This window comes from Pristiophorus japonicus, chromosome 2, assembly GCF_044704955.1.
Source record: "Pristiophorus japonicus isolate sPriJap1 chromosome 2, sPriJap1.hap1, whole genome shotgun sequence".
Classification (NCBI taxonomy): domain Eukaryota; kingdom Metazoa; phylum Chordata; class Chondrichthyes; family Pristiophoridae; genus Pristiophorus; species Pristiophorus japonicus.
The window spans coordinates 303,844,149-303,857,374 of NC_091978.1; the positions used below are offsets into that span (position 1 = coordinate 303,844,149).

Here is a 13,226-nt window from a genome sequence, read left to right on the forward strand (position 1 = left end):
ACCTTTCTGCTCTTGGATTCTGCACCTTGGCTTGAGACAGTTTTAATTTAGTAATGTTTATAATTAATAATGGGGCTGAAATTCCCCTATTATGCACTTTCCGTTGCTGCCTCTGGGGGAGGCGCTAACTGGGCGCAAAACTGTTTTTGCCCGAAGAGGTGGGGGGGAGGGGGCACTACGGGAGTTAGGGGAGACGCGAATGCAGTTGCGCCGCACCCCTGCTTGCAACACCCCGAGCCACTGCATCTCCGGCGATGACATCATTGCTGTACGCGCCGACCCCTATTCGTCCTGCGGCAGAAATTGGGCAGTGTCCCATGAGTCCGTCGCTCCATGATGCGTCCGGGTAGTGACCCCGATCCCGCCCCAAAACGATGTGGAGTGCGCGATATTGCGCTCCACTTCCTGTGAAGGTTGGTAACCGGAATTTCACTTCCAGGGTGGGACTTGTGCGTCGGTCGCAGAAAATCTGGCCCCGGAGAGGTTACCGCCCTCAACCGGGGCGATAGGGAATTTCGGCTCCAAATATTTCTAAACAATATAGTGCTGAATAGTTCTGCAGAATATACTTATCAATTGGTCGATCAAGAACCAGCAAAAAAAGTCTATTTCATTAAGGCTGTGAGCTTCATGTTAATAAGTTGCCTTAAAATCAATAAATAGTTGACCTCCATGCTCTTGACCTTCTATGATGCCTTGTATAATGAATGGCAACAAAATTTTTCTTTTTCCTTACATTTCATCTCTCTCACCATAAATCTGACCAAATGCCACCCAAGAGCAAGGGACTTTGCTTTCTGATAAATCAGCTACACTTTCTCTCGCACTTGTCGTCCTCCATAGTGTCGTAATAAAATTTGTAACTTGAAAGAGATTGGAGAGGCAGTAGGGAAAGACAGGAGAGAAGACTGATGTTTCTCATTATTTTTCTCAAAACAGTACTCTCTGTTTGCCATTCCCTATTGGTCTGGACTCAGAAATTAACTTTTTAGTCTGTTATCCTGGCTTGTATATGGAATTTAATTGAAATTTGTAACACATATACTCGGGCCTTGAGAACCACTTAACAATGATTGAATGCTCTTGTGTTCTGACAAAATATATTTAAATATGCAAAGGAAATATTCTATTCTTTGATGAGTCAGAATTTATTCTTCACTAAAAGCTGCATAGAATTTTACTCATCAAATATTAATGGAAAATCTCCCTTTCTGGGTTACTGTATGTATACTGGAAAAGGGCAGCGATGAGCAATCCTCCTTTGAAATACTACCTGCCTAATGCACTTCTATTTTCGGTAGGTAGCATAAGGGATTTCTAATTCCATTGTGTTTACTGAGAAAGAATGCTTGAGTTAACTGTGCTGCTCTTTTTTCAAGTGTGCATCTGCTAACTCAGGCATCAGATGGCTTTCCAGAATTAAATTTCTGCCCTAACTGGTAAAAGCCAAAAGGAGCAGCAGTATAGAACTAAACCACCTTCTCTGGATATTTATATTTATATATGTTCTCTTTCTGTGCCAAAAGAGTGGGAGGTGATTTAATCTCGAACTTCTTTAAATGTTGTTCTCTAGGCGGCTTCTATGAAGTAGTCAAAGTTGATTCTTTTTTTCCCTTTCCTTTCTTGGGAGAAATAATTCACCACCATTGAGTGGGGAGCCTACTTTGACGCTTCTAGTCCACAGCTATACTTTTATTAGTCTGCTTAAAACAATTTTTAGGAATATGAAAAATTGTAGGATCGCAGTATGTTTGGACGGTCCCAAAAATCAAATCCCTCTTAATCACCCATTCTCTCAAATAATTATTCAATTCTGCCGTAAATGTTTCAATACTCTCTGTCTCCATTGCCTCCTTGGGCAGTCCATTCCACATACTCTCCACCTTCGTGTGAGGTCATGAACTTTGGCAGAAAAAAATCAAAGAGCAAGTTATTATTTAAATGGAGAAAGATTGCAAAGTGCTGCAGTAAGTGGGACCTGGGGGTACTTGTGCATGAAACGCAAAAGGATAGTATGCAGGCACAGCAAGTGATCAGGAAGGCCAATGGTATCTTGGCCTTTATTGCAAAGGGGATGGAGTATAAAAGCAGGAAAGTCTTGCTACAGCTATATAAGGTTTTGGTGAGGCCACACCTGGAATACTGCATGCAGTTTTGGTTTTCATATTTACAAAAGGATATACTTGCTTTGGAGGCAGTTCAGAGAAGGTTCACTAGGTTGATTCCAGGGATGAGGGGGTTGACTTATGAGGAAAGGTTGAGTAGGTTGGGCCTCTACTCATTGGAATTCAGAAGAATGAGAGGTGATCTTATCGAAACGTATAAGATTATGAGGGGGCTTGACAAGGTGGATGCAGAGAGAATGTTTCCACTGATGGGGGAGACTAGATCTAGAGGGCATGATCTTAGAATAAGGGGCCGCCCATTTAAAACTGAGATGAGAAATTTCTTCTCTCAGAAGGTTGTAAATCTGTGGAATTCGCTGCCTCAGAAAGCTGTGGAAGCTGGGACATTGAATAAATTTAAGACAGAAATAGACAGTTTCTTAAATGATAAGGGGTTATGGGGAGCGGGCAGGGAAGTGGAGCTGAGTCCATGATCAGATCAGCCATGATCTTATTGAATGGCGGAGCAGGCTCGAGGGGCCATATGGCCTACTACTCTTCCTATTTCTTATGTTCGGCATAATCTGATTAAATCGAAACTATCTGTGAACCTTCTTTAAAGCTTGACTTTGTGTCCCCTGGTTTCAAGAGTTGTGTGATATTGAACATCTTGTCATGTTCAATTTATTTATTCCCCAAGGATCTTCAATACTTGAATGATATCTCTTCCAAACTTTCTGCTCTCCAAAGTAAACAGTCCCAGGCTCTTCATCCTTTCCTCATAGCTCCGATGCCTTTAAAATATCAGTTTGGCTTCTGTTTTCTTGACTGCTTCAAATGCCTGGATATCCTTACCACAGAATGATGACCAGAATTGTACATAGTACATCAAGTGTGGAGTTTAGAAAGGCAACTGTAGGATTTGGTGGTGATAGGGTAAATGTATTAATAGTTTTGCTGGGAAAAAAAAACAACTTCTTGTCATTGCAGAAAGCTTTTTAATGTATTCAATTCATTACTTTCCTTCTGCAGAGATTCCAGATATTATCAATACAAAGCACCTGAAAAGCTTTAGGTAAGTTTGTGCTGTATTTGGTTTTGTTTCCTCAATTTCCATCCAAAACATTTAGAAGCAGCCCACAAGCATTGAGCATTAGAACAATGAACTTGTGTTTTTGCTTCACTATGTACAGTATGCCAGTTTTGAAAAAAAAATCAATGGGTTAAAATTTACTATACTAATATTTATTATTTTGTATTTGATGTATCTTTTCAGATCTTGGTAGGTCAAAAAGATGACCGAGATTTGATCTTAATTAGCCATTTCCTAATTGGGTTAAATGACCTGCCTTTGTAATGAGAATAGATATGGAAAGAGTGAAGGTTTAAAGGGTTTATTGGGCCTGTAATTGGAGCCACCTAATTCAAAATTCAGTCAAATGCTTGCATGCTTTGCACTCGCTCTCGCTCATCCACTTTTAATTTCTAGAATGCACACTGCCCACACAGCCAAAATAATTCATGGCAATCTTTTTCTTTCCATAAGTGAATAATTAGACAAATTACTGAATTTGTTATTAAATTGTGATTGTATGGTAGTGAAAAGGAAATCATGTGTTGATACAAAACCTTATCACGCTTCTCAGAAACTACCCAAAGCACTTCATATACAATTAACTGCTTTGATATACAGTCACTGTTGTGTAGACAAATATGGCAGCCATTTGGAGCATAGCAAAATCCCCAAACAGCAATGTGATGGATGTTAAATTACTATTTTTAGTTATATTTGAAGGAGAAATGTTGGCCAAGACTCCAGGAGAAGTCATTGATGTTTGAAATATTGCTGTTGGATCTTTAATGTACACCTGTACAGATTAACAGGGCCTTTAGGGTTTAATGTCTGATCTGAAGAACACATTTTCCAATAATGGAACATTCCCTCAGTGCTGCACTGGAGTATCAAACTAGATTGTGTGCTCAGTTCCTGGAGTGGAACTTAAGCATACAACTTTATGATCTCGAGGCAAACATGTTACTAACTGAGCCAAACTAGTGCTCAATGAATAGTGCATACTGCGGAAAACCAGTTGTCCAGTTTGTTTGTATTCAGTATTTGTACTGTGTTTTAGTTTTCACGATTCATTTATTTTTTTACTCTCAAGGGAATGGGATGGAGATCTAAAGAAGCTTCCAAATGTGAAAATGAAAAAACTCTCAGTAAAAGATTCAGTTTCCATCAAGAAAGAAAGCAAAGATGGAAATGGAGCAGACTTGCAGAATAAGATGGATCAAGAGCATATATCAGAATATTAAGCAAAGAGAAATAGAAGAAGAAAATATGCTAAATTTTCATTGGGGGGGAAAAAAGCCACGATCAGCTGTTGAGCAACATGATCAATGTATTAGATGCTTGAGATGATACATGGTGACGATATTCCCTTTTTGGACATCTACTCAAGGAAATGCACAACAAGCCTGAATATTGTATTCCTTTAAATATACCTTGTATATAAAAGTAGTTTCTTTCAGAATCTGGGACTAATAAGAGTATAATTAGCAATTATCAAAAATATTTTGTATATTTACAAAAGAAAGCTAGTCTAGAAAATAATATTTATTAAAACATGAAAGTGCCAGCAAAACAAGTTTAAAATGACTTTCATTTTTGTTCCTGTCAACCCTGCCCCCCCCCCCGCCCCCCCCCAATCTGTTGTTGAGAATAATCTCTCCATTCAGTTTTTCCCAACATATGATGTATTCTGAACAAATAAATTTGCAGGATTACAATTTTTAAACTTGCTGTTTCTCCTCATCTCACCACAGTTTGATAAAATGCAAGGCTTTGTTTACGATTTTATATGTGACTTACTGTTATTTTGATGAAACAGGGATGAGATTCTTAGTTTGCTCAATAGGAAGTAGAGAAAACCGGAGAAAATTTGTTCATCTGCACAATAGCCTGGATTTTCCGGTTCACATTGGGATAGAATTTGCAGTTGGTATGAGCCGTCATACCGCGTTTGAAATGGACAGCATGTTCTGGATTTCCGCTTGCGCATTGTCTAAATCCCAAACTTGCGATCTGTAAAGATCCGATTTGACAGGTGATGTGTTGCGACTGTCAGTCCCCATTTGGAAATGATGTGCTGGTGCAGAGTTGGGCTAATTGCCCATCTGCTGCACATTAATTACTGTGAAATTTACTGGAAGAGAGTCTTGCAGGCATTTTAACTGCCAGGAAAGACTGAAAAAGAGGTAATCATTTTTTTGATTCTATTAAAACTGACTGTTTAAAAATTATTTTGGTCATATTTACATGACTTTTAAAAATAATTATTCCAGAATATATGAATGTTTAAATTTTAATAACGTTTAAATGCTGTTTAAAATTTTCACATCCGTATGACTTTGTAAAAAAAAAAAAATTGCCCTTGAAATGCGTCTTGGGAAAATTGGTGCAGGAGTAGGCCATTCGGCCCTTCAAGCCTGCACCACCATTCAATCATGCATCTGTAGTACCCCATTCCTGCTTTCTCTCCATACCCCTTGATCCCTTTAGCCGTAAGGGCCACATCTAACTCCCTTTTGAATATATCTAACGAACTGGCCTCAACAACTTTCTGTGGTAGAGAATTTCACGTGCACAATTCTCTGAGTGAAGAAGTTTCTCCTCATCTCAGTCCTAAATAGCTTACCCCTTAGCCTTAGACTGTGACCCCTGGTTCTGGACTTCCCCAACATCGGAAACATTCTTCCTGCATCTAACCTGTCCAATCCCGTCAGAATTTCATATGTTTCTATGAGATCCCCTCTCATTCTTCTAAATTCCAGTGAATATAAGCCTAGTCGATCCAGTCTTTATGTCAGTCCTGCAATCCCGGGAATCAGTCAGGTGAACCTTCGTTGCACTCCATCAATAGCAAGAATGTCCTTCCTCAGATTAGGAGACCAAAACTGTACACAATATTCAAGGCGTGGCCTCACCAAGGCCCTGTACAACTGCAGTAAGACCTCCCTACTTCTATACTCAAATCCTCTCGCTATGAAGGCCAACATACCATTTGCCTTCTTCACCGCCTGCTGTACCTGCATGCCAACTTTCAATGACTGATATACCATGACACCCAGGTCTCGTTGCACCTCCCCTTTTCCTAATCTGTCACCATTCAGATAATATTCTGCCTTCCTGTTTTTGCCACCAAAATGGATAACCTCACATTTATCCACATTATACTGCATCTGCCATGCATTTGCCCACTCACCTAACCTGTCCAAGTCACCCTGCAGCCTCTTAGCATCCTCCTCACAGCTCACACTGCCACCCAGCTTAGTGTCTTTTGCAAACTTGGAGATATTACATTCAATTCCTTTGTCTAAATCATTAATGTATATTGTAAAGAGCTGTGGTCCCAGCACTGAACTTTGCGGTACGCCATTAGTCACTGCCTGCCATTCTGAAAAGGACCCGTTTATTCCCACTCTTTGCTTCCTGTCTGCCAACCAGTTCCCTATTCACGTCAATACATTACCCCCAATACCATGTGCTTTAATTTTGCACACCAATCTCTTGTGTGGGACCTTGTCAGAAGCCTTTTGAAAGTCCAAATACACCACATCCACTGGTTCTCCCTTGTCCACTCTACTAGTTACATCCTCACAAAATTCTAAAAGATTTGTCAAGCATGATTTCCCTTTCATAAATCCATGCTGACTTGGACCGATCCTGTCACTGCTTTCCAAATGCGCTGCTATTACATCTTTTAATAATTGATTCCAACATTTTCCCCACTACCGATGTCAGGCTAACTGGTCTATAATTCCTTGTTTTCTCTCCCTCCTTTTTTAAAAACAGGAGATGTGTTGCTGCTGCAATATGTCGGAGCTTCTGGACGTTTTGGCCCAGGGCAACTGCATCTGCAGTAAGTGTCTGCGGCTTGACTAACTTCGGCTCCGAATTGAGGAGCTGGATTCAGAGCTACAGACATTGCGAGACATCAGGGAGGGAGAAAGTTACCTGGACCCTTTGCTCCAGGAGGCAGCCACACCCTCTAGATTAAATACTTTAGAATTGACACGTGGTCAGGGACAGGAGGGTGTGACTGTGAGTGAGGCAAGTACGGGGATCCAGGAGGTAGTATTGCAGGAGCCTTAATCCCTGCACTTGTCCAATAGATTTGAGGTTCTTGCAACCCTTGAGGACAAGTGTGCAGACTGCAGGGTGGATGAGCAGACTGACCAAGGCACAGTGGTGCAGAAAGCCATTCAAGTGGAGGAAGTAAAGAGGCAGGTGGTTGTTGTATGGGACAGTATATTTAGGGGGATAGATAGGGTTCTCTGCAGCCGAGAGCATGCGACCAGAGGGCTGTGTTGCCGACCACCGGGATAAATGACATCTCCAGGCTGGAGAAGAACTTGTGGGAGGAGGAGGATCCAGTTGTCGTACACGTAGGTACCAATGCCATAGGTAGGACTAAGAAAGGTTCTGCTGAGAGAGTTTGAACAGCTAGCGACTAAATTGAAAAGCAGAACCACAAAGGTCATAATCTTTGCATTATTACCTGAGCCACGAGCAAATTGGCATAGGGTCAATAGAATCAGGGAGGTGAATGCGTGGCTCAGAGGTTGGTGTGGGAGAAGTGGGTTTCGATTCGTGGGTCACTGACACCAATACTCGGGAAAGAGAGAGTTGTTCCGTGGGGACAAACTGCACCTGAACTATACTGGGACCAGAGTTCTAGCGAACCGACTAACTAGGGAGGTAGACAGGGCTTTAAACTAAATAAGGGGTGGAGGGGGGAAGGGTGGTTGCAATGGAGAGCAATCTAGAATGCAAAAGAGAAAAAAGAAAGCAATGCAGGAAAGTGATTGTGGTAAGGATAACCAGATTATGTCAGCAAGGGACAGAGCATACAAACAAGAGTGCACTAACAAATATAGGGTCCAAATAAGAAAAAAAATAGCAATAAGACAAATAGGGCTATTGTACAAAATAATGTTAAGATGTCTAATAATAAGACAAATTTAAAAGCATTGTATCTGAATGCACGAAGCATCTGTAATAAGGTTTACGGATTACAGCGCAAATAGATGTAAACGGATATGATATAGTTGGAATTACGGAGACATGGTTCCAGGGTGACCAGAGTTGGGAACTGAATATCCAAGGATATTCAATATTTAAGAAGGACAGACAAAAAAGAAGAGGGGGTGGAGTGGTGGTGTTAGTAAAGGATGAAATCAGAGCAATAGTCAGAAAAGATATTGGCTCAAAAAATCAAGATGTAGAATCAGTCTGAGTGGAGCTAAAGAGCACCAAGGGGCAGAAAACATTGGTGGGAGTTGTCTATAGGCCTCCAAACAGTAGTGGTAGTGTAGGGGACGGCATCAAACAAGAAATTAGAGATGCATGTAGTAAGGGTACTACAGTAATCATAGGAGACTTTAATCTACATATAGACTGGCCAAACCAAATTAGTAATAATACTGTGGCAGATGAATTCCTGGATTGTGTACGAGATATTTTTTTAGACCAGTATGTTGAGGAGCCTATTAGGGAACAGGCTATCCTAGATTGGGTATTGTGTAATGAGTAGGGGTTAATTAACAGTCTTGTGTGGGGTCCTTTAGGGAAAAGTGACCATAACATGATTGAATTCTTTATTAAGATGGAAAATGAAGTAGTCCAATCGGAAACTAGGGTCCTAAATCTAAACAAAGGAAACTACGAAGCTACAAGGAATGAATTGGTTATGACTGATTTGGGAAGATTCATTAAAAGGCATGACGGTGGATAGGCAATGGCTAATATTTTAGGAACGAATGCATGAATTGCAACAGTTATACATTCCTTTCTGGCATATATAAACAAAAGGAAAAGTGGCCCAACCATGGCTAACAAAAGAAATTAAGGATAGTATTAGATCCAAAGAGGAGTTATACAAAGTTGCCAGAAAAAGTAGCAAGCTTGAGGATTGGGAGCAGTTTAGAATTCAGCAAAAAAGGACCAAGAGATTGATTAAGAGGGGAAAAATAGAGTATGAGTGTAAACTTGCAAGGAACATAAAAACCAACTGCAAAAGTTTCTACAAGTACGTAAAAAGAAAAACATTAGTGAATAATGTAGGTTCTTTACAGACAGAAACGGGAGAATTTGTAATGGGGAACAAGGAAATGGCAATTAAATAAATACTCCGGTTCTGTCTTCACGGAAGAGGACATAAATAACGTCCCAGAAATGCTCGGGAACCAAGGGTCGAGTGAGCAAGAGGAATTAAAGGCAATGATTATTAGTAAGAAAATAGTGCTGGAGAAACTAATGAGACTGAAGGCAGATAAATTCCCCAGGGCCTGATGATCTGCATCCCAGAGTACTAAACGAGGTAGCCATGGAAATAGTAGATGCTTTGGTTGTCATCTTCCAAAATGTGATAGATTATGGAACAGTTCCTGCAGATTGGAGGATGGCAAATGTAACACCACTATTTAAAAAAGAAGGGAGAGAGAAATCGGGGAACTACGACCGGTTAGCCTAACATCAGTAGTAGGGAAAATGCTGGAGTCTATTATAAAGGATGTGATAATGGCACAATTAGATAATATCAATGGGGTTAAACACAGTCAACATGGATTTATGAAAGGAAAATCTACTGGATGCGACTGATAGAATAGATAAGGGAGAACCAGTGGATATAGTGTTTTTGGATTTTCAGAAGGCCTTTGATAAAGTCCCACATAAGAGGTTATTGTGCAAAATGAAAGCACATAGGATTGGGGGTAATGTATTGGCATGGATTGAAAATTGGTTAACTGACAAAACCAAGAGTAGGGATAAACGGATCTTCAGGGTAGCGGGCAATGCCTAGTGGGGTACCACAGAGATCAGTGCTTGGGCCCCAGCGATTCACATATATATTTTATATATATGATTTGGATGAGGGAACCAAATGTAATATTTCCAAGTTTGCTGATGACACAAAACTAGGCAGGATTGTGAGGAGGATGCAAAGACACTGCAAGGCGATTTAGATAGGTTGAGTGAGTGGGCAAACACATGGCAGATGCAGTATAATGTGGATAAATGTGAAGTTATCCACTTTGGTAGGAAAAACATAAGGACAAAGTATTATTTAAATGGAGATGGCTTGGGAAGTGTCGAGGTACAGAAGAACCTGGGTGTCCTTTTACACTAGTCATTGAAAACAAACATGCAGATGCAGCAAGCAATTAGGAAGGCAAATGATATGTTAGCCTTCATTGCAAGAGAATTTAAGTACAGGAGCAAGGATGTCTTACTACAGTTATACAGGGCCTTGGTGAGACCACACCTGGAGTATTGTGTGCAGTTTTGGTCTCCTTACCTAAGAAAGGATATACTTGCCATAGAGGGAGTGCTGTGAGGGTTCACCAGACTGATTCCTGGAATGGTAGGATTGTCGTATGAGGAGAGATTAGGTCGACTAGGCCTGTATTCACCAGAGTTTAGAAGAATGAGGGGATCTCATTGAAATGTATAAAATTCTGATGGGGTTGGATAGACTGGATGCAGAGAGGATGTTTCCCCTGGCTGGGAAGTCTAGAGCAAGGGGTCACAGTTTCAGGCTACGGGGTAGGAAATTTAGGACCGAGATGAGGAGAAATTCTTTCAGTGAGGGTGGTGAACCTGTGGACTTCTCTACCACAGAAGACTGTGGAGGCCCAGTCACTGAATATATTTAAGAGGAAGATGAATAGATTTCTAGACACAAGACATCAAGGGGTCTGGGGAAAAAGGCGGGAATATGGTGTTGAGAGAGGATCAGCCATGATCGTATTGAATGGTGGTGCAGACTCGAAAGACCGAATGGCCTACTCCTGCTCCTATTTTCTATGTTTCTACTCATGACGCCTTTGTTCTCCGGCACTCAAACTTGCAGGATCTGGATGGATATTGGGCATCAATGGCTACCCGCTGAAACCTTGGCATACCGCAGGACCAATAATAAAGTACAGGAAAGTTACAACCGTGCAGACATGTTCATATGCCAAGTGGTGGAGAGGAAAATCAGGGTTCTGGAATCACACTTCTGGACAGGTGGAGGGGACTTTGCAGTACTCAACTGTGAAAGTGTCAAGGATTGTGGTGGCCTGTTGCGCTTTGTTCAACTTTGCCCTGTGGGAAGGACTGACCCTTAACCCTGCAGATGAACAGCTGGTGGCTATTACATTTAGGTGCTGAGAGTGTCAAGGTGCTTCCCCTCCCCAGGAAGGCACACAAAAGAATAGACAAGATTTAAAGTGAAACATTGAACTTTTATTGTAGCAACACATGCTCTTTGCAAGATTTTTGAGGTAGTTATTTTATGTTCTTAGTGCCAGACTTTAAATACAAATTGTTATCTAACTATTTTCTGCTTTGTAAACAGTTGTAATATTGGTGGTTGATAAAAAAAAACAGTTAAACGCTTTAATGTAACTGCAGACTAAACATCGAAAACAAAATGGGTAATTACACAATCATTCACAAATATACATTTCAATAAATAACACAACACTAATATTTCAATAATAGCAAACATAAAAAAACAAACAAGCCCCATCCGTGTCTGAGCAGTGAAGGAGGTGGATTCTGCAAGAGGTTGTCCTCTGCCTTGCCCTTCCACGTGACTGCATCTCTCTCATGCCAAGGGCATGACCACAGTATGCTATCTCTTGCCCTTCAGCAGTTGACTCATAGCTGGGTTGTTGCTGCTGAAAGGCAACATTTGGTTCATACATTATCGGCACAGCTGCTGGCTCATCGGTCTGCGCTAGGAGCAGGCAAGGGGAGCTCAGTGAACGATAGCTGAACCTGCTGTCTGCAATTAAAATAATTGAAGGAGAGACTCGTTAACCTGACTTTGCAAGATGTATCAGGGCCAACTGATCAGAAATGCTCCGTGAACCAATGGCGAGCATCTGAGTAGTTATGGCCAATTGATTAGTAATGGTCTGTGTGCCTACGGCCAACTGATTACACAGATTGCTCCCATGATCCTTTATCTCCTTCCTGATAGAGGCTGAGTGAGCATTGTTCGCATCAAGCCTTCCACCTCTTTCACCTGAGCGTCAAAATCAGCCTGTTGTGTTTCCCATGTTACTGGTTCTCCTAATGGAGACATTTAAGGAGATATTTCATAACGTTCAACAAAAATATATTCCAGTGAGAAGGAAAGATTTTAAGAGAAGGGAATACCATCTGTGGCTGATTAAGCAAGTAAACAATGGCATACAAAGTGGCTAAGATTAGTGGGAGGATAGAGGATTGGGACATTTTTTAAAAAACAGCAAAGGATGACTAAAAAATAATACAGGGGAACGATAGATTAGGAGAGTAAACTAACAAGAAATATAAAAACAGATAATAAGAGCTTCTACTGGTATATAAAAAGGAAGAGAGTGGCTAAAGTAAATGTTGGTCCCTTAGAGGATGAGACTGGGGAATTAATAATGGGGAACAGGGAAATGGCAGAGAATTTGAACAATTATTTTAAGAACATAAGAACATAAATAAGAACAGGAGTAGGCCATATGGCCCCTCGAGCCTGCTCCGCCATTCAATAAGATCATGGCTGATCTGATCATGGACTCCGCTCCACTTCCCCGCCCGCTCCCCATAACCCCTTATCCCCTTATCATTTAAAAAACTGTCGATTTCTGTCCTAAATTTATTCAATGTCGATAGCACATTTAGTGAGTTGGCCATACTGCAGGTACACAGCCAGATAGGGGATGGGTGACCAACAGGAAGAGCAGTGGAAGGAAGGTAGTGCTGGGGGCCCCTGCGGTCATCCTCCTGCAAAACAGATACACCTCTTTGGTTACTTTTGAGGGAGATGACTCATCAGGGGAGAGCAGCAGCAGCCAAGTTCATGGCACCGTGGGTGACTCTGCTGCACAGGGGGGCAGGAAAAAGAGTGGCAGAAGTATAGTGGTAGGGGATTCTATTTTAAGGGGAATAGACAGATGTTTCTGCGGTCGCAATCGAGACTTCAGGATGGTATGTTGCCTCCCTGGTGCAAGGGTCAAGGATGTCTTGGAGCGGCTGCAGGACATTTTGAAAGGGGAGGGTGAACAGCAGTTGTCATGGTGCATATAGGTACT

At 41.3% G+C, this 13,226-nt stretch overlaps 1 protein-coding gene across 4 annotated transcripts in view; it reads left to right on the forward strand.

Annotated features, from left to right (window-relative positions):
* The window catches only part of tma16 (translation machinery associated 16 homolog), a 64,105-nt gene extending 59,202 nt beyond the window's left edge, over positions 1-4,903 (forward strand). For all 4 annotated transcript variants that reach the window (XM_070865167.1, XM_070865186.1, XM_070865177.1 and 1 more), the window contains exons 6-7: positions 3,138-3,180; positions 4,271-4,903. In XM_070865167.1, coding sequence (XP_070721268.1) covers positions 3,138-3,180; positions 4,271-4,421 — 194 coding nt within the window. In that variant the 3' untranslated portion in view covers positions 4,422-4,903. The remainder of the gene's footprint in view (positions 1-3,137; positions 3,181-4,270) is intronic.
* The last annotated feature ends 8,323 nt before the right edge of the window (positions 4,904-13,226 follow it).